This window comes from Eleginops maclovinus, chromosome 2 (assembly GCF_036324505.1).
Source record: "Eleginops maclovinus isolate JMC-PN-2008 ecotype Puerto Natales chromosome 2, JC_Emac_rtc_rv5, whole genome shotgun sequence".
Classification (NCBI taxonomy): domain Eukaryota; kingdom Metazoa; phylum Chordata; class Actinopteri; order Perciformes; family Eleginopidae; genus Eleginops; species Eleginops maclovinus.
In genome coordinates this window covers 20,066,970-20,092,034 of record NC_086350.1, presented here as the reverse complement: position 1 = coordinate 20,092,034, position 25,065 = coordinate 20,066,970, and the positions used below count along the sequence as shown (strand labels likewise).

Here is a 25,065-nt window from a genome sequence, read left to right as displayed (position 1 = left end):
TAGAAGATTTCCTGAGCTTCTTCAACGGTAGTTGTGTTTACAACACCAAATGCTATCAGATAGATGCAAGTGCTTTCATTGCGTTGCTGTGATTAAATGTGACCCTGTTGTACTTCTATCAAAATCAGCCACCTGTTACAAATGCCACATATAGAAGCATTTTAATGCAATACCTGCTGTCTTGTGAAAATCTTGTCTAGAAATATAAATGTTTTCTTGGTAATTCTTATTTACACTGCATTATCATTTGAATAGAGAAATTCAAATCATAAGGGAGAAGAGCAGTTAAGTGAAAAATAAAAAATGGCATGCATGGAGGAAGTGACTGTTAACAAGACAGGTTTAACAAGTCCACAGCTAACAGAATTACAGTATACCTTCTTCAAAAACAATGTTAATGAATAGGTTGCGAACAGCTTTAAATGAATGTACTATGGCATTTGGTCATTAAATGTTTGTCAGGTTTTACTTCTGTTATCTGATGTAACTTATTCAGATCGAAGGTATTTGGGTTCATTACCACTGGCCATTTACAGTGGGGCAAAAAAGTATTTAGTCAGCCACCAATTGTGCAAGTTCTCCCATTTAAAAAGATGAGAGAGGCCTGTAATTTTTATCATAGGTACACTTCAACTATGAGAGACAAAATGAGAAAAAAAATCCAGGAAATCACATTGTAGGATTTTTAATGAATTAATTGGTAAATTCCTCTGTAAAATAAGTATTTGGTCACCTACAAACAAGCAAGATTTCTGGCTCTCACAGACCTGTAACTTCTTCTTTAAGAGGCTCCTCTGTCCTCCACTCGTTACCTGTATTAATGGCACCTTTTTGAACTTGTTATCAGTATAAAAGACACCTGTCCACAACCTCAAACAGTCATACTCCAAACTCCACTATGGCCAAGACCAAAGAGCTGTCAAAGGAGACCAGAGACAAAATTGTAGACCTGCACCAGGCTGGGAAAACTGAATCTGCAATAGGTAAGCAGCTTGGTGTGAAGAAATCAACTGTGGGAGCAATTATTAGAAAATGGAAGACATACAAGACCACTGCTAATCTCCCTCCATCTGGGGCTCCACGCAAGATCTCACCCCGTGGGGTCAAAATGTTCACAAGAAAGGTGAGCAAAAATCCCAGAACCACACGGGGGGACCTAGTGAATGACCTGCAGAGAGCTGGGACCAAAGTAACAGAGGCTACCATCAGTAACACACTACGCCACCAGGGACTTAAATCCTGCAGTTCCAGACGTGTCCCCCTGCTTAAGCCAGTACATGTCCAGGCCCGTCTGAAGTTTGCTAGAGGGCATTTGGATGACCCAGAAGAGGATTGGGAGAATGTCATATGGTCAGATGAAACCAAAATAGAACTTTTTGGTAAAAACTCAACTCGTCGTGTTTGGAGGAGAAAGAATGCAGAGTTGCATCCAAAGAACACCATACCTACTGTGAAGCATGGGGGTGGAAACATCATGCTTTGGGGCTGTTTTTCTGCAAAGGGACCAGGACGACTGATCCGTGTAAAGGAAAGAATGAATGGGGCCATGTATCGTGAGATTTTGAGTGAAAACCTCCTTCTATCAGCAAGGGCACTGAAGATGAAGCGTGGCTGGGTCTTTCAGCATGACAATGATCCCAAACACACCGCCAGGGCAACGAAGGAGTGGCTTCGTAAGAAGCATTTCAAGGTCCTGGAGTGGCCTAGCCAGTCTCCAGATCTCAACCCCATAGAAAATCTTTGGAGGGAGTTGAAAGTCCGTGTTGCCCAGCGACAGCCCCAAAACATCACTGCTTTAGAGGAGATCTGCATGGAGGAATGGGCCAAAATACCAGCAACAGTGTGTGAAAACCTTGTGAAGACTTACAGAAAACGTTGGACCTCTGTCATTGCCAACAAAGGGTATATAACAAAGTATTGGGATGAACTTTTGTTATTGACCAAATACTTATTTTCCACAATCATTTGAAATAAATTCTTTAGAAATCCTACAATGTGATTTCCTGGATTTATTTTTCTCATTCTGTCTCTCATAGTTGAGGTATACCTATGATAAAAATTACAGGCCTCTCTCATCTTTTTAAATGGGAGAACTTGCACAATTGGTGGCTGACTAAATACTTTTTTGCCCCACTGTACATCTAATAAGCGTTATCATTTTAAATTGTTTTTACAGAATGGATGTTTTTTTTGTTTTTTCAGGCTTTTTTTTTTGGAGTGAATATGTATTCTTTATGTTGAGTGTATATACCGCTAAGAAAAGAGGAGCTATGTTTTTGTGTATTTACAAACCATGGTTGGTAGTTTTTTTGTATTCACAGTTCAACTCAATGGATTCCAAAAAAAGTGTTCTGGACAGAGGCCTACGTTTAAATAAATCTACATTTGGAAAAAAGTTTATGCTTGAATTGGTTTATCTTTATAAAGTTTTTGTTTTGGTATTGAAAGAAAGTTATTGCTTATATAGCTTGTACAGCCCAAAAGCTGCCCTGATGCCGATATTGGGAATTTGACGTCATGAACAGCAAGTCCTCCATCTTTAGGATAATAGCAGCCGCAACTATTTTTGTAACCTAAACGGCGAGTGATACAGTGTCACTTTTTCAAACGTGGTCGGTAGGCACTGTTATGTCGCTAGTTGTAACAGCGACACCTATGACCAATGAACAAAACAAAAAAAGGACTACGGAATTACAATTTATACTTTTAAATTGAAACGAGGGACACATGGTGAGCATCAGTAAGAGACGCTGAATGTAATCAATGGCAGTGGTCTGCAGACTGACACTACAAGTGTTAAGAGAATTGCTGAAATACTAATATATATATATATATATATATATATATATATATATATATATATATATATATAAATATATATATATATATATATATATATATATATATAAATGATTTTACTGAGTATGACCTACAGTAGCATTAGTTTGAAGAAACAAGACAGGAGTACAAGCTCAGGAGAAAAGTAATGTACTGCTGTTGGCAGCAGTAAAATGTGAGCTATTTTTAGAATTGCTTTCTTAACCTTGGTAATATTATTCATCCACAGCTCTGGAAAAATCAAGAAAAAACATAAAAATGTCAGCATCTCTGGATTTAATATTTACAGGATTGTGTTTGAGTAAAGATCTATATTTTAGTTTAATTCAATATCTGCTGACAACATTTCAACCGCTTTTATTGATTAATTACTTTGAAAGTACATTTAATCAAGTAAACAGTTTTGAGGTACTTGTACTGCTTGAGTATTTCAACTTTTATGCTACTTTGTACTTCTACTCCATAATGCAGAGGTACAAGGTGTACTTTAACTCCAGTATGTGTTAAATACCTTTAGTTACTTTGCACATTTGGATTAATGATGTGAATTATAATCAACATTAATCAGACTTTAGTTACACCTGGGGTGAACTCATGTTCTACCCTGCAGTATTCAAAGTCATTAAAACTAGCTCCACCTTTACCAGCTTTGATAACACTTTAATGATCAATAATTGTTACCAAATGTATAATATGTATTATCCTGAAATCGACCAATCTGCATCATGAGTTATTTTAATTGTGGTACTTAATGCAAGATATATATTTTTTTTAATGCAAACACTTTTGTACTTTAATTGAGTAACATTTTAAATGCAGGACTTTTACTTGGAACCGAGCATCCCTACACTCTGGTACATGTACTTTTACTCAAGTACTTTTCCCACCTCTGTATGTATTACTGTACAGCGGTTCAATAGGTTTGCAGGTGTCTTCATGAAACACTTCTCCAGGAAAAAGTGGACATTTTACAAACGCTCACGAATTCTGGTTTCTTAGCAACCCTGTGTGTTTACATCGAAGCTACGTTTTTTCGTGGCCTAGGACAGGAGCTTGTTCCAAGTTTAACACTGCATTTCGTTAGGTTACCATCAAAATGTTCAACTTCGATTTAGCCTCAGACCGCTTAGCAAACACAAGTCTGCAGAGGCGACGCAATGACGAGACTGAAAGACGAGAGAGGATTTTTAATGACAAAGTGAGGATGTTCGGGGTAAGCTAACATTTGTTAGTGTTTTTTGTACAAATATGCTAACCACATGATGCTAAAGCATAATGTAACTGTTCTGTCACGACCGATGTCTGTATCATAGGTTGACAAGGAGGCATTAAACTCGCAGATGAAAGAAAAAGAGAAACAAGAAGAAGCAGCAAAAGTGGAACAAAACGCTCGTGGTGATTTAGCTTAACGTTTGCTAATGTTTCCTGACTAGCTATCGCTAGATAGCAGTACCTTAACAAACGTTGAAATAATCCACTGTGAACAAGTAATCTAATGTGAACACTGAATTATTCAGATAACTAACAAAACACTAAACACTAAAAAATACTTTTCATGAGTTAATTGCTTGGTTATCAGAAATCTCTTTAAATGTGATTTAAAAAGTAAAATATTTTAATCACATATTCAATAATCTGGGTTGATATTGGTGACTTTTTTTATAAGCTGCTGACCTAATTGTAAATAGATATCCATCACTACTAGCCCTGACTGTAATGCCTCTGACATGTGTCCTCCATACAGATGCTGAAATGCTTCATAATAACAAAGTAGCTTGCCTCCTGCACAGCAGAGAAGTGAAAGAGAAGCGTGCGGTAGCAAAGACCATCGTCGACTACCGGCTTCAGTACCAGCAGCCTCTGTGTCAGCGCGATTATGACCTGAGTGCCCCGGACCGCTGTGGAAACACAGACCCAGGTGACGCACTGATGATGCTTCCTGGCCTGTTGGGCGAGGACCCCGACAGTGAGAGCAGGCGACAGAGACAGAGGGAACAGCTCCGAGAGTGGCTCCTCCAGCAGCAGGGGGAGCGAGCAGCAGAAAGGCAGCGACGGAAAATGGAGGGTAGGTTGTGATCCCATACTAGAATCAAGACTCAAAGATTCAAAAGGCTTTATTGACATATGCACAGTAGCTACAGTGTGGATATGGCAATGAAAATGTCCCAGGCTCTTTCAACAATACACCGCAAATATATATATGACATAAAACCAGAAATAGTGCAAGAAGAAACAGAGAAAAATAAAATAGTGCAAGATTATCTTTTAAGACCAATGTGCAAGTATTGTAGATGAAGTAAACTATATAAATACAAATAAATAAATGAAATACAATAAGGTAAATGTTGCAGAGAATGTTACAAGTGAACAAGTAAATGCAGGAGTCTTTATACAGATAAACAAGAACACAATGTTATTAGTAATTAAATACTGTAGAGTGAAATGAAATACTGATTATTTAAATTTGAAGATGCAAACAGATCAATTAATTAAATACTAAGATCAGTTCCCATGCATGAAACGTGACCTGTGTTCTTCTTTACTGCTGTTTTTCAGAGCATCGCTGTGAGCAAAGCAGAGCGTACATGGACAAAAAAGCTCTGCAGCTTCAGGGCATTGAGATGCAGAGGAGAAAAGCAGAAACTGTCGCCACTAAAGAGTACAATCTGGCCAAGGTAATGTACAGGTGGTCAAACTTGCTTTGAATACATGCATGTATAGTATACAGGATTGTGTTTGAGTAAAACATCTGTATTTTAGTTTAATTCAATATCTACTGACACAATTTCAAACAAGTGTGAAATACAATTAGTTGAGAGAATTTTGACATCTGGTCAAAATAACAAAAAAGCTGCAGTGTTTTTTCAGACCCCCAATAATGCAAAGAAAAGAAGTTCATATTCATTTTTAAAAAACACATTTGAAATGTTTTAACAAAGGAAGAATTCGGAAAACAATGTTTGGTGTATACACAGTATATACATTTAACACGAAAAGTAAGGAAATGTGTGTTTGGTAGCTTATTTCTTTATTGTAACAATGCTTCTTGGCAATAAATGGTATATCGTTGGAAAGCCTGTTTTCTTACCTTTGAAATGGTGCCAGATTTGTGAGGAACATGCATTTGTGGGAGGAGCAGCAGAGCTGAGTATATGGGTTGCGCCCATGAAAAATGTGACAAATCCTCCTGAGCTGTATATTACACTATGAAAACTCTGCACTTTCTGCTGTTTTGAACTTCGGGTTAGATGCTAACTACATTTCATTGTACCTGTACTCTGTGCAATGACAATAAAGTTGAATCCAATCTAATCTCAACACTGCAATACTCACCACTCCCTCCAACGGCCTCCCTGAAATACAATCCTCAATGCAATGCAACTTCTTCAAACTCAACTGTGAAACCCTAACCATAAACCATATAACTACTGACAACATTCAAACAAGTATCAAATACATATAGTCATTTAGAGAGTATTTTAACACAATGACATCTGGTCAAAATAACAAACAAGATGCAGTGTTTTTTCAGACCTCCAATCTTATTGACATCTCCACTCTGAGTCCCTAAGTGACACATACTGAATATCATTGTGGGTCATGGGCCAGGTCATGTGATTTTGTGTTGCCATAACTTGTCCAAAATGTCAGTGTGCCAGGCTATCACATGTGACTGAACTAGCTACATTTCAAAAGCTTGTTTTTTGTTGCTTAAGGTCAGATTCAAGCAATTTAAGAAATATAATGCTTACATAACAAGTCCTATTACTTTCACCCTAAAATGTCTCAGAAATGTCTGGAGTGACATATACTGTATGTGACAATAAGAAATATGATTGTGATCTGCTCAGTTAATTTAACTGATTCAAAAGATATTAAGTTAATATATTCTAAATTGTTCAATTCAAAGAATATGAAAACAAATTTAAACAAAAAAAAATCATCTTAATTTATTAAATTATATTAAAAAATATAATTTACCATTAAGGCCCTCGGACATATATATGGAACTTTTCAGATCTTTTATTGTTTTTTTGAAAACAATGTCAGAAATGAAAGAAATGTATACTTTTCCCTTAATTTCCCTTTAAGTAGAAATGGCTCCAGGTTCGTATGAGTTGAATTCGTTGTTGTATGGTTTTGCATTCAGATTTTAAATTAAAACTGAGAAACTTTTATCCCATTGACTTCTTAAATTCAAAGATAGAAGAGAAACGTCGCCATGATGGGGAACGTGATGTCAGAGGCGGTGTAGCAGGTGCCAGGATGAACAACCTGCAAGAGCCGCTGGCAGATGTTGCACTCCAGCACCCCCTAGTGCCTGGTCTCTGCCTAGCAGTGACAGGAAAGCACCTCTGGAGAACCTGCAGCAGATCATCCAGTTCCAGAAATATCAAATCGAGGAGAAAAAGGTCAAATAAGGGAAGAAATATTCTCAAAACTCACGCTCTTTATCAAAGTTTTAAAATGTTGCTCTGTCTGCAGAGGGTGGAATTAGAGAAAAAGCGAGACGAGGAGCAACGTGATCGCGTCCGCCTGGACTCGGCTCGCACCGCTCTCTTATTAGAGAGGCAGCAGGCAAGACTGGACAAGCAGCGTAGACAACGCGTGGGACAGCGCGAACGTCATGCTGGCCCAGACACACAAGCAACAGTTAGTGTTCACTCACTTCTACACACACAGTATTAAGACAAAAATAAACGATTGTCTCACTCTGTTTCTGAACTGTGTCGTTTTAAGAGAACCGGACATTGAAAGAGGAAGCATTGATGACAGCTTCTTCTCCAAATTCAACACCTGCAGCAGATGACCGATGACTCATAACAGTGGCTGCTGATGATGAAGCCACATGAGAAGAACACTGAATAAACTGAAGAGCTGTTTTTAATCAATCTCGGCTACTGTTGCAAAAGTGAGCCAAAGAATGAAATGATAAACTTTGTGTTTTCAGTGAGGTGTTTTCTGGGTTACATCGTCAGCTATGCCCCTTTTGACAGAGGTGGGAGAAGTACTCAGATCTTGTACTTGAGTAAAAGAAGTGAAGCAATACTCAGTTACAAGTAAAAGTCCTGCAATCAAAACGCTTCCCAAGTAGAAGTACAAAAGTATTAGAATGAATATACTAGTGTATACTAAGTAGTCATTATGCAGATTGGTCCATTTCAGAATAATAAATGATATGTTTTTTGCATTAATGATCATTAAAGTGTTCTCAAAGCTGGTAAAGGTGCAGCTAGTTTGAATGACTTTGTATGCTGCAGGGCAGCTTGTGAATTTACTCTGGTTTAACTAAAGTCTGATTTAAGTGGTGATTATATTTCACATTATAATCCAAATCTGCAAAGTAACTAAAGCTATGAAATACATGTAGTGAAGTTAAAGTACACAGTTTGACTCGAATTGAAATACTCAAGTAAAGTACAAGTAACTCCAAATTGTTCTTAAGTACAGTACTTGGGTAAATGTACTTTGTTAATTGACATCACTGCCTTGTTATATCCACAGCTAAAAAGATCTTATTAGGAGATCTTATTACATGGCTTAGTTGAATACTCAATTTTGATTGTTCAATTTGGACATTTCAGAGGTTGTTTATACTCACTAAGAGGCCACTGCTGACGCGTTGCAAAAATGAGCGCAAGGAAAGAAATTGTATACTTTTAGTTTTCAATGAGGTTCTTTATGGGTAAAATAAGGTCAGCTGAAAATGACATTCAAGTTTAAATTAGACTCTCTTTCAGGAACAGTGTTTATCAAAGCCCTCAGCATTTAACAGGCTACACTCTTACAAAACACTAGCACACTACAGAGACATCAAACAACATTAGGTTAACAATGATCTCCATGAATGTACGCTTACACACATGGCTAACCTGACTCTTAAAGTGCAAATACATTAAAACCCTTTAGACATTTAAAAACGCGTTTGATTCAAGCTATTGGACATGTATGGTTCTAGTAATTACCCTAAATGTTATATTAAATAACTCATGTCAGTTTCACAGCAGATGCATCTTGTCATAGAAGGAAAAGTCAGTGTCATATTCAGTGGTCCTTCATTTCCTCTTTTATCCCAGAGATTTTCCTCTGTAATATCCCAATTGTGTGAAAATGAACAAAACAGAACCCAAACTAACTCGGATGTCCCTTATTTGTTGCCACCACAAACTTGCTCACCATTAAAGCACTGTTCGATTTTCAATGCCCCAAATTCTTTAACAATATATATACAGTATAAAAATGTATTTTTAAAATGCATTTTCAGAGACAAAGTTATCCCATCTTCTCTGCCACAGAGCCAGGGCTTTCTCCTGTTGCTTTGGATTCAAAGAGCTGTACCTGCAAGACGGACAAACGGAAAGATGTTAATGAGCGGCCTGTTCATTTTTAATTTGTCACATCAATGCTGAACCTTACCGAATAGAGTTTATGGCCAGCTCTTTGAGGGAGCCTAAATTGGATCTCATCCCACCGAAGCCCACAAAAGCTTCATAGAAGTCATAAGAGAGTCCGGAGGAGCCGAACATGCCCGGATCATCGGAGCTGATCACCAGAGGGTGGTTCTCTGACATCAGAGTAGCTGCAGGGTGGTTTCGCAAATCTTTCACCAGCTTCATCACCTGAACGAGGAGAGGCGGGGAGATATTGGATTACAAGAAGCTAGATCGATACAATCGTAGCTTCATGTTTATAGGATTTTCAGAAGGGCTGTACATTGCACAGATGTGACAGCGGTTTTGTGCTTGCTTTAGCTAAGTGTCAGAAAATGATCAGACATTCAGCAGAGCTAAAAGTTTAGCATGATTCTGCAGATTAAGTGCAATTCATGCCAATCATTTAAAAATCATCAAAACAAAGTTGAGATTTGATAATGAAGTACAAAAATATTGTGTATTGCTTTAAGACAACACCAAATACTAGTAGTTTGGACTGGGGTTTGATCATGAATTATCAGATTATTATTCAGATTAACCTGATTACATTTTATTAATTGACAACTCATTTGAACCTTTACATGCAAGTAGCTTTACAGTTTGGTTTGCAAGATGAGAATGCACCTGGTTGGAGATGGGGCAGACTTCCACAGCTACCCCCCTCTTCCTAGACAGATCTTTGGCCACGGGGTGGCGGAGCAGAGCAAAACCGTGGCCGATTCTGGATGTGTTCAACAATAGAGCGTCCAACAAGTTCTGGTCCACCTCTGTGCCCTCCAGATCTGCCCGTAGTACGGAGACATCAGAAAATGTCTTTACCAGAGACAGTGTCATAGTTCTTGAGTGACTCTTTAACCTCAAATTCCACCATTGGTAAATATTTGGTTTTGCAACTTTGTGGAATAGGACAAAAAAAGTCAGTGAACTGCTTTTGAAAAGGGGTCTATTTTAGCTTTAGGGCTGCAACACTGTCCACAGTGAGAAAACAAATGTAGCTACTTCTTTATTCATTTAACCACGAAGCTAGCCATAGTAATCCTTAAAATAAACTTTTCCTTTTTCGAGTGTGTGATAAATAAACAGAGGCACTGCTCGACTATTTACCAACATTTATCTTTCCATGACAAGTCAAACAGTTGTGCTTTGCATCAGTATAGCTAGAAAAACCACAACACTCCTGTGGTAGCCTCTGTGCTTTGTACATTAGTCATTGTCTGGATTAACCTCTGAGCTCCATGCTGCAGGATATCATGTGCAAAACTGTCCAAACCGGATGAGCTCACCCGTTTCCCCCGCATGAAAAAAGTAAGGCAGCGTCACCCCTCTCTCTGCCGGCAGTGACAAAGCATCTCTGAAGTACCATAGGGGTCTGCCGCTGTCCTCACGGCCCACCTGTGTAAGTGGAGAGAGGAAGTAAACAATATGATTGTTATGGTTACTTTCACTGATTCAAGCACGCGTGTGGTTTAAAGTGGTTTACAATCACACGTTGCACTGTAAGCGAAACAAAAAATCTGTACAAACTCGGACTGTTCAATCAGAGATATCAGCCACAAAGTTAAGTAAAATCTCTTAATACACAGCTGAGTTGAATACTCGAATCGCATTGCATGGGAGAGAAACTCCCTCTGACCGATGACCGTCTGTAACACAGTGAGACAACATTATGTTACGCTCCCGCTTCTATTTATATATATCAGGGTTTTCTCTAAACCGGGTAACAGGGGCACTGTGCCCTCTTACTTTCGGAGTGCGCCCTCATAACAAAATGCCGATTTCCCCCGTAAAATGTTAGAGTGATGCAAAAAACAGTGCGTAGTAATAAGATCAGGTTTTCTATCCTTCACTCTGCTAACGAAGCCTTTGGTGTGCCCGACCATGGCTGCAGCTCCATCAGTGCAAACCCACATAAGTCTTCCCATGTCAAGATATTCCGATGCGACCCGAAAATGTTCCTCTCCTGTCGTTTTCTCTGGCAGTGTCTTGCAAAATAGGAAGTTTTCTCTAATGGCATCTCCATCCACAAAACGCACATTGGCCAACAGAGCCACTAATGTCCGTAGACTCATTAAGTTGCAATGCAAATTTCCCACTGATGCGTATATTTTCCAAAACATGACTTTCGATGTCTGTAGACATGTCATTAATACGTCTGGCAATTGTGTTATCTGAGAGCGGGACTTTAGCTATGTCTTTAACCGCGTCGAAGCCGAGCATCTCATGATGGCATTGCAGGCAGGTAGTATTAATGTCTCTGGCACAGTGTGGGACTTTTTTGATTTAGCTTCGAGTTCAGCAACTAGGTAACTAGCTTTGAGGGCTTTCTCATTTACCTTTAAGGTTTTTCTCATAAAAGTTGCCTGTTTCACTGTGTTTTCACGCAGGCGAACAAAATAGTCCATCGGCTTGTTTAGAAGCGAAAGATAGCTCTCCTTGTTTTGCCTCGAGCTCACCGTATTTACTTTCTTTTTACCACCACTCGTACTAGGGCCTTCATCTGGGTCAGAATCTTGTCCAGGGCCAAGTTCGGAGTTTGCGCTTTTCCTTTTTAAAAACGACCTGTCGCAGGCGTCACTAATTCTCTTGTCTCATAGAACGAGGCAATTAGCTACCTGTTGCCACCCGGACGAATATATTACTCTGCCAGTAACTATATTACAGCACAGAGACTCCACGATGGCATATTATTTGCAGATAATAATTAATAAATGTTAATTTTTGGAGAAAAAAACAAGACTAATGAAATGCAATTGGATATTTTTTCACGGCACACCTGACGATCTCTAACGGCACATTAGTGTGCCGCGGCGGCACAGTGGTTGAAAATCACAGAAATAGAGCATCAGATGGCAAAGACAGCTTTGTCTTTACGTAGCTGCAAATAAATAGGGGAACAATGCCCTGCCGCTGGACGAGTGGCAGGCTCACACTGGAACTGTGATTTCTGAATTAGGACGTTTCTTTAACTGTCCTCGTTTCTGTAGAGAGGATTTATTTGTTATTATTTCTTGTCTGAGTCGTGTATTTTCAGCTTCGCTCTAATGCATTATTTTTACCGGGAAAGTGGGCGGAGCCATAATTTTGTCTGGAAGTGACCTCATACTTTATTATTCTAGTAAAACCCCTGTGTATAAATATATAGACTATAGCTTTTCATTGGGGGATGAAATTTAGATCTGTGGGCGCTAATCTTTGCGCCCACAGCCAATGGCATTGTTTCTTAGTTCAATGTGACATTCTTAGATACGCGATTGGACTATTTCGGCGAATCAGCATCGTTATCATTCCCTAACCACAAGCGTAAAGAGCAGCACCGTAGCTAGCTGAAACTTAGATTGAGTGAATATGGCGACATCGATGGCTGAGAACTCCGTGCAAGCTCTACTTAAAACACCGTTTCATCGACTATCAGATGTCGAAAAGAAGAAATTGAAAGACTTGGGACCCGAGCGTCCGGGTTTAAACATTCAATAGACGACCACTGATCGCGGGAGAACCTACACTCGGACTTTCTCCTCAAACTTGTATGCTAAGCGGAATTGGTTAGCTGGTTGTACAGTGAGCAATGCCTTTTTTTGTTTCCCTTGTCTGTTATTTCAAAGTCCTGGGACTGAAACACTTTGGACTACAACCGGGATGAAGGATCTAAAGCACTTCACACAAAAATGTAAGAAGCACGAATGTGGCCGCAGCCACCTAACCAACTGTCTTAAGCTAAACCTCTAAAAAAGTGCTATTTAAACTGTGCCGCCCAACTGCGCCCCCCCCAAAAAAAATGTTCACCAGCCACCACTGCTTCCAAGCTAGCCTCAAATCCCTCCAAGGTCAACAGACATTGATCAGAAAATCAGCCAAAGTTGGGGAGCTAGCTTTGAAATGCTCTTATCAAATTGCTCTTCGGATTGCCCAGAAGAAACAGCCATACACACTTGCAGAGGATTTAATATTGCCTTCAGCAACCGATATGTGTAAAACCATGTATGGAAATGATATTGACATTAACAAACTGAAAACCATTCCAGTGTCGGACACAACCATAGCTCGCCGTATAGACGAGATGGCATCTGATGTGAGGATGCAACTGATAGAGAAGCTGAGGTTGGCAGATGCATTTGCGTTACAATTAGACGAGTCAACAGATGTGTCGAAGGACGCCCAGCTTCTGGCGTTTGTGCGCTTTGTCGATGATAAGGAAATGCAGGAGGAATTTTTGTTTTGTAAGTGCCTCCCTCAACGCACAACTAGTTCTGAAATCTTCAAAGTGATCGATGTTTTTTTCAGAGAGAATGACATTCCGTGGACAAAATGTATTGCGCTGTGCACTGACGGTGCAAGAGCCATGGCTGGTTTAAAAAGTGGACTAATCGCGCTTGTAAGGGATGTGTCTCCGCAAGTGATTTGGACGCACTGCATGCTACACAGGGAGTCACTTGTTGCCAAAGATATGAGCGCTGAATTGGCAGATGTCATGGACTCGGTAGTGAAAGTAGTCAACCTAGTCAAGAAGAGCGCATTGCAAACACGTCTCTTCTCGAATCTCTGTGCTGCTGAGGGAGAAGAACACACTGTCTACTCTACCATTCCGAGGTTCGGTGGCTTTCACGTGGAACAGTGTTGTCACGTGTGCTGGAATTGCGCTAGTCTATTCGGGAGTTTTTACTTCTCCAAAAGCGCACAGAGCTGGCTGCACTTTTCAGTGACAATGTTTGGGTCACCAAACTTGCCTATCTTGCTGATGTTTTCGCTGAGCTGAACAAACTGAACAGTTCAATGCAAGGCCGCAATACCCATGCCATTCAACTGTATGACAAAATGGAAGGCTTTCTAAAAAAAATCAAAAGGTGGAGGGAGCGCATCGGGGAGGAAATATTTTCCATGTTTCCATCAGTGGATGAGCTGGGAGATTCTGCTGTGCTCTCGCCCCCCATTACACGCGCAATTCTTGCGCATTTGGAGGCGCTCGAGGGACAATTTGGGCACTACTTTTCTGAGGCTGACTCCTGGCGCAGGGACAAGACATGGATACTGTTTCCATTCACAGACAACGCAGCAGACGGCACACACCTGACAGTGACGGAGGAGGATCAGCTAATCGAACTATCCACTGACAGTACGTTCAGACACATATATGACACAAAACCACTCACCCAGTTCTGGATCTCTTGCCAGAAAGACTTTCCGCAATTGGCAGGAAAAGCCATGATGAGCCTTTTGCCCTTTGCCACAACCTATCTTTGCGAAAGTGGATTTTCCTCACTGACTTACTTGAAAAACAAATACAGGTCAAGGCTGCAGCCTGAGGCTGATATGACCCTCTGCCTGACAACCTCCATCCGTCCAAGGCTGGATCAGCTGTGTGCTGCTCATCAGGGTCAGACATCTCACTGATGTGAGAGTACGTGTGCCATCCACAGATGGTTTGAGGATTCATTGTCCCATCTACATGCATGTTTAGTGTTAAAATCTCATAGCTCAGTGTTTGTTTATAAATGACAGTGGCACAGCCACTCTGCACCTTGCACTTGTTTAAAGTTCAAACTTTTATTGTGATTTATTTTAATAGCCCTGTGTTGTGTGCAAGATATATGTTCATAAATGGCAGTGGTACGGCCACACTGTACCTTGCACTTGTTTAAAATAAAAACATGAATATATTAACCTGTGTATTATTTGAATAGCTTAGTATTGAATGTACAATAACAGTATCTATGTTTACACACTGCCCTAGGCCCCGTTTAATATAAAACACAATTGTATGCCATATTAATAGTAGGGGGTCCCTGCTCCAACTCTCCATCAGTTTGGGGGTCCCTGGCCTGAAAAACATTGAAGACCCCTGATATAGAGTATATATAAATACATTGATCCATATTGCAATGAGATTGCAGGGTTGCATTTTATGATTTCACAAAATATTTAAACAATGAGAATGTTGATTAATAATCATCACTAATGTCTAAATAATCACTTAGTTGTTAAAAGCCAATAGTAAAACAGTCAATGACAATCACTCTAGGAGGGAACACTTCAGATATCGTGATATTGATATACAATTGATATATTGATCATCCCTCGTACAAACTGGAGAACTCAATAACTTTTACTCCTCACCAGGTCAAAGCCAGCCATGATATCTGGGAAGTCTCTCTGTAGCTTCATCGCCTCCTCCACAGCTCTGGCCATCTTGGATGCATTTACTCCTCTGAAGAATATAGTACAGTGCATTGTGTGATTATATTACATCAACTTCATCTTATGTCAATCCTTCATAGTTATCCTATAAGTCAAATCTGTTGTTGGAGAGGTCACCTATGGATTGTGAAGATGACTCTCACTCCAAAGAACTCCGGGTATTCTGCTGTGAACTGTCGGGTGATGTCCTGGTAGGTCTTCAGAGTCCACGCTGTGTCATGAGTGCTGCCGTCTAACTCGTATATCTGAGTCCAGAAAACACACTCAGTAACACATATCACAGAGGGTGAAAGAGGTGTTGCGGCACAAAAAAATAAAATAAAGACCTTTTGAACATGAAAGCATGTAGAGAGCACAGTAGAGGCACAAAATACAAATATGACACTGCAAATGTGCGTAATAGGCCCCTTTAAGAGTTATGGTGTGGGATTGTGTAATCTGTTTACAAAAACTATGTTTTTTTATTTTATTTCAAGCGTATAAACAAACAATGGATGTCTTTTATGAACATTTATCCCTGTTGTAGGTAGATTTAGATGTTGTAGGAGTTAGATAGAGATTACAGATCTAATTATGCATCCCATGAAGCATTGCAGGAAGTCTGTTGACAAATCAGAGGCTGTTTTTTTTTGGTCGGCAGATCATGCAGGCAAGCCAGTTTCTGAGTGATAACATTTTTTGTCTTGTTTTTTCTTTTGTACTTATGGTCTCATAACTATTTGTACATCATGTTGTATCCCTGTAGCATACATATGCTGATAGCTTGCTTGTTATGAAAAAGAACATGTATATCACTTGATTATGCTGCACAGGGTTCATGTTTCAATAGCATTTTTACAAAAAAAGACCAGGCGAGCCAAACAAGGGCTTAGCACTCAGAGGGAAAGCTTCCGGGACACGTTGAAGACTGATTAATAAATCAACATGTAAATGCACTGATCACACAACATGACATTAGCGTACCTCTGGGAGTAGAGCTCGCACTTCCATGTACATGACGTTGTCCGTGTAGAACTGGGCGAGACCTTGGTAGTAATAGTCTCTGAACACAGGAGCGTATGTGACCAGACCCCACAGAGCAAGGAAGCACTGTTCAAACTTTCCCCAAATCAAATCCTGACTGGGGTACACCGATTCTGGATCCTGATCAGTGAAGAGCGTCATGTTGGCCATGAGGCTGTGAATGTAAAGAAACGGTTATGATCAGATGATCTGCGTCGATTGCTAGTTAACTTACCACTGTCGACAAAGCTTTCAAATTAGTCATCTAAAGTATATATACACAGAATGATTACAGAATTCACTTTTTTATGGGACAACCAAATACTGCCGTCCTTACTGACAAAGATTTTGCTCACAGAGATTATTTTTTTTATTGCTAACACACAATGACACATGAAGCTTTATTATTAAAACTGACGCTCAGAGCTAAACCTTAGGCACAGACATTTGACATAAAGGTTTTTGTATTTAAAAAAAAACTGTCAACGACTGATCAATCAGCATGTAAACATTATAAAAAAAGTAAACAGGTAAGCACATTTTTACAAAAACAATGAAAGCCAACAGGATTTATTTTTCCATATCAAAGGTTTCATTTAAAAAGAGAGCACATCTTGTGTTCACACTAAAATAAGGGAAACTGTTCATTGCACATTACTGCATGTATTTCTGTAGCCTTGAACTTTTGGAAGTGTGTGATCGATTGTACAAAAATCTGGTAATATACAAGAAACTATTCATATCCTGTACAACAATTCCCCTCTGGCTGACAGAAAACTCCATGCCCCTTAGATTGTAAATTGTCTCCTCTTCCATAGCCCAGAACAATTTGCACAACGACTATTTTGCAAATGTATAATCAATCCAACACCATTATGTGTCTATAGCAGTTTAATCAATATGTGTTTGTATTATTTATATACTCTAAGGACATACGTCTTTTTTATAGTGAATTTGTATATACTAGCTGCTAGTGTCAAATTACATGTTTGTTCTATATATACTTGCTGTAGATGTGACTTTTTGTATTTAGTATATTTGTATCCTATTGTATCTGTTGGGGAAATATTTTCCAAGGCCCGTAACTTTGACTCAGTTTGTAGTGCCCTCACTGAGCTCAGGCCATCAACCTTGTGGTGCTGCAGTATGTTGATTATTTTCTCAGAACCAGCTAAATACATGGGACCGGGGTAAGAAATCTTCAGGATTGGTCGGACAACCGCTCTGTCAACTCGTGGCTGCAGCACATGTCTTGTCAATTCTCCGACCGTTAACTTCATAATAAACCTTCAGTGTTTGCCATCAAGTTCTAGCTCTCCTGTGTCCCTCTGAGTTTCGTTTCCATTGCTTCAGAAGTTTCCATCACAGTATCTTTTAAACATGTGAACTCATTAACAGCATGACACTGCTGCTGGAACAAATTCATTTCACAATATAGGAAATAAAGTATCTATCTATTAATGAACTGTGCCATTTTTCACAAAAGTGGTTATGCTGTTTTTAATGCAGTGCACCTTTTGCAAGAAAACCGTCAGAGAACTTCCCTGTCGACCCTTTTATGTTTCTGTAGTAATGCACTGACTAAGTCCAACTGTGAATGTGTTAGTGTGAAGGTAAAACAACACAGTAAAGGAACAAAAGTTGACCATGGTATGTTATGTTGTTAGAGTCTGCTTCAACGCAACACTAAGGTGTGTTGGAAGACATTGGTTTAAGGGCTTATTTCCTGTTATATACACTGCCCAGCCAAAAAAAAGGTCACAAGCCTGTGGGGGCAGTGCTATGATCTGGGGTTGCTGCAGTGAGTCTGGTCTAGGTTCAGCAACGTGATGTGCCCAAAGAATGAGGTCAGCTGACTACCTGAATATACTGAATGACCAGGTTATTCCATCAATGGATTTTTTCTTCCCTGATGGCACGGGCATGTTCCAAGATGACAATGCCAGGATCCATCGGGCTCAAATTGTGAAAGAGTGGTTCAGGGAGCATGAGACATCATTTTCACACATGGATTGGCCACCACAGAGTCCAGACCTGAACCCGATTGAGAATATTTGTAATGTGCTAGAGAAGACTTTGCTCTGGTTGTCAGTGAAGCACATGTAGCAGTGAGGCCGATAGGTCACGTTCTTTACCAGCCACTCCACTTCTACCATGGCAAAGTCATGGACATGGAGAGCTCCCCCTGAAAACAATGGATTGCAGATATATTCTAGTAAATAAAGAGTGGGGTTATCTGTAAAATAAGTCTGTTTGCGGTGGGTTTAGATTCAATTGCTTCTTGTGAGAAAGTGTATCTCATAGCGTGATTGAGAGATGAACAAAATTGGTGGGGTGTATTACAATATTTAGGCGGCAGATATCTGACAGGCTGCCAGGAATAGGCTCTTTTATATTGTCTGGATTAAAGTTTTTATGTTTCGTTAGCCTGTTTTCATGGCATGCATTTGTGGAAACATTGGACGGGCACAATAAGAATAGTGATGTAGCGGTATACAGGGGGAGGTGGGGACTATTGGAAGAGTTCATAACATCAACAAGATTTTAGTTTCGGATAATATATTGTGCGGTGTTAGATTACATTTTTTATTCACATAGGGGTAGGCGTCTAACTTGGGATTTGTATAAATGCTGTGAAGTGGAAGAGCTAAGGGGGCGATGCGAAATCATGGTTACAAGGGACGTGGCTGATTGTGCAGAGTGGAAGGGATGGGTAGAGTCTTTAGGCACCGCCGGAGTTTCGTCGTGGGGCGTCTCACGGGGGCAGTTCAGGCCGTTAAGTTGGGGAAGGTGGTGTGTGAGGGGTTTTGGTCTTCCGGGCTTTTGGGTTTTGTGGTTCCTGGAGTATAGAGGGGTGGACGATGACGCGGGGAGCCCCCATGCTTGGTGGTTTTAAGGGGACAGAGCCAATCTTGGTTTGGGTAGATTCTTTATTTTTCTTGCTGTGTAATGAACAAACGTGACACGCATTCGTCAGGGACTCATATGTCCATGAACGTCCTCCTGCGTCTTCAATTACGATCTCCACACATGGTACCCGAAGTTTGTTTGCTGGACGTATCCAGGGGGCATACATCGGACACGTCACGGAAATTGAGGTGATCGACTGACTTACCCTCAAACTCCCCGAAATGCTGGGAATTCATCTCTGCCGGTCATGCATGGTTTGCCCTGACTGGTAGCGCAGTTCGCGTCTGCGTGGGTGGTAATCACCGTTGATTTACTCCGGTATACTAGGTTGTTGCAGGCTTGGAAATTCAAACAGCATCCTAGCAGGGGGGAGCCTCCTTAAAATATCTCCACGCAAGCAGGAATAAGTCATGCACACTTATAGCAGCACCTGTTGAAAACGTTTTTGTGAAACTGGTGCAGATGCTGAGAGAGCCTAGCAGGCCTTTTCTCACTTCTGGGGACTGGGTGCGACAGCAATACCGTCTGAGCTCATGGACCGTTTTGTGGAATCTCCTAGGTGAGCACTGCCCGAATTTTCTTATCATGCATCTTTTTTCTGCGGCTGCCGGCCTTCCAAATCACGAGCTGCAAAAATTAGCACAAACACCACAATCATAGGATTGTCGGAAGACTGGTGAGAGGCTGATAACATTTTTCCTGGCGAGTCAAGGGTTCACTGTGTATGGCGGCGCTCCTGCCCCGCGCCGTCGTTCATGTGCCACAGGATCGATTCCGCAATCATTTGGCTGCACATCTTCTCGGCGGCTAGCACGGTTTTCAGGACCACAGCCTCTGCTACAGGTCTCGGCAGCAGTTTTCATGGGCCCCCAGCTAGTCTTCAGGTATGTGTTTTTACCATGAGGCGACAGTTTGGACCGATGGCTCATTTAAAAATTGCCGTCCATCCATGCAGTTGTTTCGGCGGGGTTCGGGGGAAAGCCAGGGCCGGCGCATCAGTAGTGGCCCTTGAGAGGGGGCAACTTAGGGCAGGCTGGCTTTTGCCGGGTATACAGCAATCCTCCGGACGGACAGGCCTTCCTGTTCGTCACGGAGCAAGAACGGTGCGTCCTGCCTGCATCCCGTGCTGGACATTTCGACCGAACAGCCTTGGCCCCCCTATGGATGCTGCTTATTGGCCATCCCCACCTCCGCACATTTGGTAAGACCTCCTTCAATAATAATCCCTCAGGAGATGTTGAGTTACCTGTGTTTCGGAGGGAATAGTTTGGCTGGGATTTTGTTTAGGCCAACATTGCTTTTCACCTCATTGGGGATAGTCCGTTCTTTTTGCTGTGCACTCGGACTGGTAGTGGTTGTCAAGAACCAGCCGTTTTTGTTTGACGCTGTAAGTTTTGTTCATTATTCGTGCAACGCTCATCGGCGGATGACTCCATACAACTGTATAGCTTGCTCTCTTCCTCAGATGGAGTCCTACGTCTACTGGCTGGTTCCGGCTCTCACTCATAGCCCACTGTCTCGGCGTGATTCCATGAAGACCATGGTGTGGAAGATCATCTCGCCTATTCGGTCCACCCGTTTACGCCCGTGCTCGGGAGCAGCGACCCGACCAAGCTTGCCGTTGCAGAGGCTGTGTTTGCTATACATGGAGCGCTCTGGGCATGTCCGCCGATTCCGGACAGCCCGTGGGCTTCAGTCACCCATCCAAATCGTCCACCAAACCCGGTGGCGGATGGTGCCACGTTGGTTGTCCCCCCGGCGACTTCCGGCGGCCTGAATGCTACCGGCAACGACACCTGGACCGAGAACCAGTCACAGAAAAAATTAATGGTGGGATTTGTCTTCACACCTGGATGGGTTGGTTGTTGTTGGTTCCAAGGTTGAACTCGGTCCGGGGTTTGGATAGGTTGCCGGTACACTCACTGGACATTCCCAATCACTGCAGTTATCACGCCATTTGCCCTGGGTGGTGTGTTGAAGAATGGCCGTTCGGCCTGCTCGATATGGTCTACGCTCATGGGACTATGTCCTACGAGACCTGACTTTTCTTTTTGTGGTTATTGGTCGGACTTTCCTGGTAGCATTGACGTCACCAAAGCGCAGAATCTGGCGCACGCCTCTAGAACACTTTTTGAGAGAAAGCAGCCAACAGGGGGCGTTGTGTTAAACCCCGCCACACAGTGCCTATGACGGTCTCTCCACCATCGATTTCCTGGACACAGATTCTCCCAAGGGCTTGGGGCTGTTCACTGCTGCCATCAACTAGGGGGAGGCGAGTTGTTGGGGGGGATTGCGGGCGGCGGTGAATTGACACTGTTTCCACGGCGTCGCTCCACTGTCAAGGGCCCTGAAAGGAATTGAGTTCTGGGCATTGTGAATTTTTACCACGGCTCATTCCGCGAGCCGCCCAGTTCATGCGGCCTTGAACGAGGCCTTGAAAGGTAAGCCCAAGCACGGTGTCGATGGACCTATAGCAAGTGGGGTCATAAGCTTTAGGCTGAAACCAATGACTGCCCTGGCGAACGCCCGCCATGCTGGCACATCCTTCTCCCTCAGCATCCATCGCCTTCACCTCGGACGCTCAGACTACGCTGTCGGTGCCATCTACGAGCAGTGGGTAGGCGGGGCCCTGGCAGCCGAAGGCTTTTCTTCAGCCGTCAGTTAGCGCCCCAAGTGAGGAGCTACATGGCAACTTTCGACCGGGAGATGCTTGGCCTCTACCTCGCCAATCAGACACTTTCGTTCCCTGCGGGAAACACTCCTAAAGGGCAGGTCACTTCACGCTTTTGCTCGACCTCAAGCCGCTGAATTTCGAATGGACAAAGGTGGCTGGAAGCCGTGGTCCGCCCCGCCGCTACGTCATCTGTGCTTCAGTTCCGAGTTCACCACGGACATTTACAGGCACCGGTGCAGGTTCAATGGACATCCAGGTGGCTGACTGCATGTCACGGGCTGTGGCCTGGGGCGTTCCTTCTTGGCTTTGGATTAAAGCGACTTAATCCTATCCCTAACGTCCGTCAAGGCTCCCGCAGTCGGCACAATACACGCTGGGCCTTCAGATCGGCCACAGGATGATTATGGTTTGCAGTCGACTCGATGCCCACAGCCCCGGGACCGCTACGCCCGCCCTTCGAAGGTACATTCCGTGTGTTGGAGACAGGGGAGATTAAAACATTTTGTGCCGTCGGACATGGGTGGCAAACCGGAATATAGAGGCGAATCGCTGTCGGAACGCCTCTATCCACGCGTGCATTTGGATGTGGCTAGGCCCATTGTATGTGGCAAAGCCCAAGAGCGGGCGTCCTCCAGAGTATGCCCCCACCCCCTGCTCCCCTCCCTCCCAAAAACCCCCACCACTGAATGCCCCTCTCCCGTGTCATGGTGAGACATCATGCCGCAGTAGTGCCGCTCTGCCTCCTGTACGGCACAGCCGTTGTGGGACTGGTTAATTACGACCTCCTCAGTGTATGGTTTTTTGTTTTTCTTCTTCTATGGTGAATATATGGAGAAGGGGGACGTGGGGTACCCAGTGATTGTACATATAATAATTCACCTCCGGCGTAAGTGTGGTTCTTCTTGGGTGTGGCAGGCCTGTGTAGGAGGTCCGAGGGGTGTTGCTGTGAAAGTGAAGACTGGTTAAAAAAGGGTTCGTCGGGCCCGTGAAGGAATCGGGGTGTGACATGTTGAATGGGAATCCCATGCGTGGGGGTGGTATGGTCACAAGAGCCTGAGGTGGGGGGGAGTTAGGAGTACATTGTGTTATTAAATTATACATTATTATTTATTCACCATAACACCCCCCCCCCCCAAATCCTACACACCCATCTCTAACCCCTACTTACAAACCCAATCCCCCCCACTTCTCATCCCTAACAAACACACATCTTAAACACACCTCAAGTTAAATGCTCCTACCCTCCCCCGCAATAAATTAGACCCACTTACAACCATATTACAACCTAAATCATCTAATTCACGCTTCTCCCACTTCAATATATCCCACGTGCTACCCAATCCTCCAGCTGACCTATCCCTGATGGCTTAATGCTAGATAGAATTAAACAGTGTGGACCTTGAATAACTGGTGGGGTATAATGCTCTTACAATACTCTGTGTAAATGCGTCGAAACTATTAGACGCTATTCCATTGAGTGGTTAGATAGCGGAGGTAGTAAAACTTGTTCTTTATGATGTAATATCAAGAATTATAGCTCCCGTGCGTCATATCAATTAATTTTTTAATTCGGGCTGACGATTACATTTTAAGAATTATATTTAAGTCTACGGTCTCTTGTCATCTCCAGGTCATCAATGAATAATTCTTTCCGTTCCTTCTTTTTCTGCCTTTGCTATATGAGTGTAGTGGGATGTTGGGTTTTAGGGGTTGACCTCTTGGCTTCCTGTGGAGTCGTTACTATCATCTGTGTTCACTTCTCTTATGTTCCCTCTCTAACAATCGAAAAATTCTCTCTTCATCTTCGAGTCAGTTACTTCTTTTCTTTGTTTTTGTTGGTTGTTGTTTACGGTTTCGGGTTCTTCTCTTATATTGTACCTACTATTCGCTTTTATTTTCCTTCCGCGCCTTCGCTATCTCATGGAGGCAAGATATTGAGACACGGCTTCTCGTTTTGTTATACAACGCATCCAAATAAAACTCTTTGATTCAACTTTAACGTTTACACGGCTGGATTCAATTGTTTCGAGAGAGGCTGGTTTTCATAATTTCAACTTATTCATGTCTCCAGAGCTATGACTGGATCATCTAAGTTCCTGTGTGTTTGCGAAGTAATGTCTTGCAATTTACACAAAGATGGGATGTCTGGTCACGTTGGTTCTTTGCATTGGTCTATGGATTGCAGACCTGATCTTTTTCTTTTCTTTCCACCCTTTGTCGATCAGGTATTGTTTGAATGAGTGAAGGGTTTGGGTTGGTGTGAGAGCTGCGAGGTGACAGTTGCCAGTAATGACTTTTCATCTTAAGCATTCAGCTGCTGGAGACTCGAGAGGCTGGTCGTGTCGTGAGTGGGGTGGTGGCGGTGATTAAGTGCTTTGGAGTTTCAGAGGACACAATGCCGTTTTTCTCCCATTTCCTCTTCCATTATTTTGATGCAGTCCAGGACATAAGCTGTAAAGCAGGACACTTTCACTACTTATGACGACACTCCCAACTTCCTGTAGACATTATTCCTATACATATATTTACTTATTCCATCATACACGCACTTAGATTGTATGACTAAAAAATCACTGACAAATATCTACCATTGTTTATGTTCTCGCTATTCTCTTTATATACATAGATGATCCATCATCCTACTTTAGATCTCCTTATCATCTTTTATACTATAGCTAGATGTCCTTACCACACCTCCCCCTCCTATATCTCCTCGCAACACTATTTCTATCGGTCTGGTAATATTGCCTGCAATCTTCAGAATTTCAGTGGGAAGTTCTGGCTTATTTTCTTGCTGATGTCCCATGTGCTTTCTCTTTCTGAAGTTCTCTCGCAAGCGGTTAGGTATGTAATAGATAGTGTCACTGTGATGTGGTATGACCTTGCAGCCATTCACTCGCATGTCCTGAGCACGACCCGCCTCCTGGTTAGTTCTTGATGTTCTCGGTAGCTTTCCGTGTATACTTATAATATTTCTTAACTAGGCTTATTTTCCTCACGGGTTGCCCGGTATTC

General features: G+C 42.1%; 2 protein-coding genes across 2 annotated transcripts; one reads left to right on the top strand and one right to left on the bottom strand.

Annotated features, from left to right (window-relative positions):
- Positions 1–2,940: 2,940 nt before the first annotated feature.
- Positions 2,941–7,730, top strand: LOC134883546 (RIB43A-like with coiled-coils protein 2). The gene is given in 9 exon segments (XM_063911957.1): positions 2,941–4,051; positions 4,152–4,233; positions 4,583–4,903; positions 5,395–5,513; positions 7,042–7,162; positions 7,165–7,250; positions 7,324–7,449; positions 7,451–7,491; positions 7,579–7,730. Coding segments are annotated over 9 exon segments (1,083 nt in total). The 5' UTR covers positions 2,941–3,934; the 3' UTR covers positions 7,649–7,730.
- A 766-nt stretch (positions 7,731–8,496) lies between these two features.
- LOC134883552 (adenosine deaminase 2-A-like) lies at positions 8,497–16,629 on the bottom strand. Its single transcript, XM_063911968.1, has 7 exons — positions 16,428–16,629; positions 15,582–15,709; positions 15,384–15,474; positions 10,556–10,664; positions 9,897–10,054; positions 9,256–9,458; positions 8,497–9,177 (listed from the first exon to the last, which is right to left on the bottom strand). The coding sequence occupies exons 1-7, from the start codon at positions 16,626–16,628 to the stop codon at positions 9,087–9,089; spliced, it is 981 nt and encodes a 326-aa protein (XP_063768038.1). The 5' UTR covers position 16,629; the 3' UTR covers positions 8,497–9,086.
- Positions 16,630–25,065: the final 8,436 nt, after the last annotated feature.

Coding starts and splice junctions, on each gene's coding strand:
- LOC134883552 (XM_063911968.1), bottom strand. CDS start 16,628: ATGACGCTCTTCACTGATCAGGATCCAGAATCGGTGTACCCCAGTCAG. Junction 15,710..16,427: donor TGCGAGCTCTACTCCCAGAG/GTACGCTAATGT, acceptor TTCTGGACTCAG/ATATACGAGTTAGACGGCAG. Junction 9,459..9,896: donor TCTGCCCCATCTCCAACCAG/GTGCATTCTCAT, acceptor CTCCTCGTTCAG/GTGATGAAGCTGGTGAAAGA.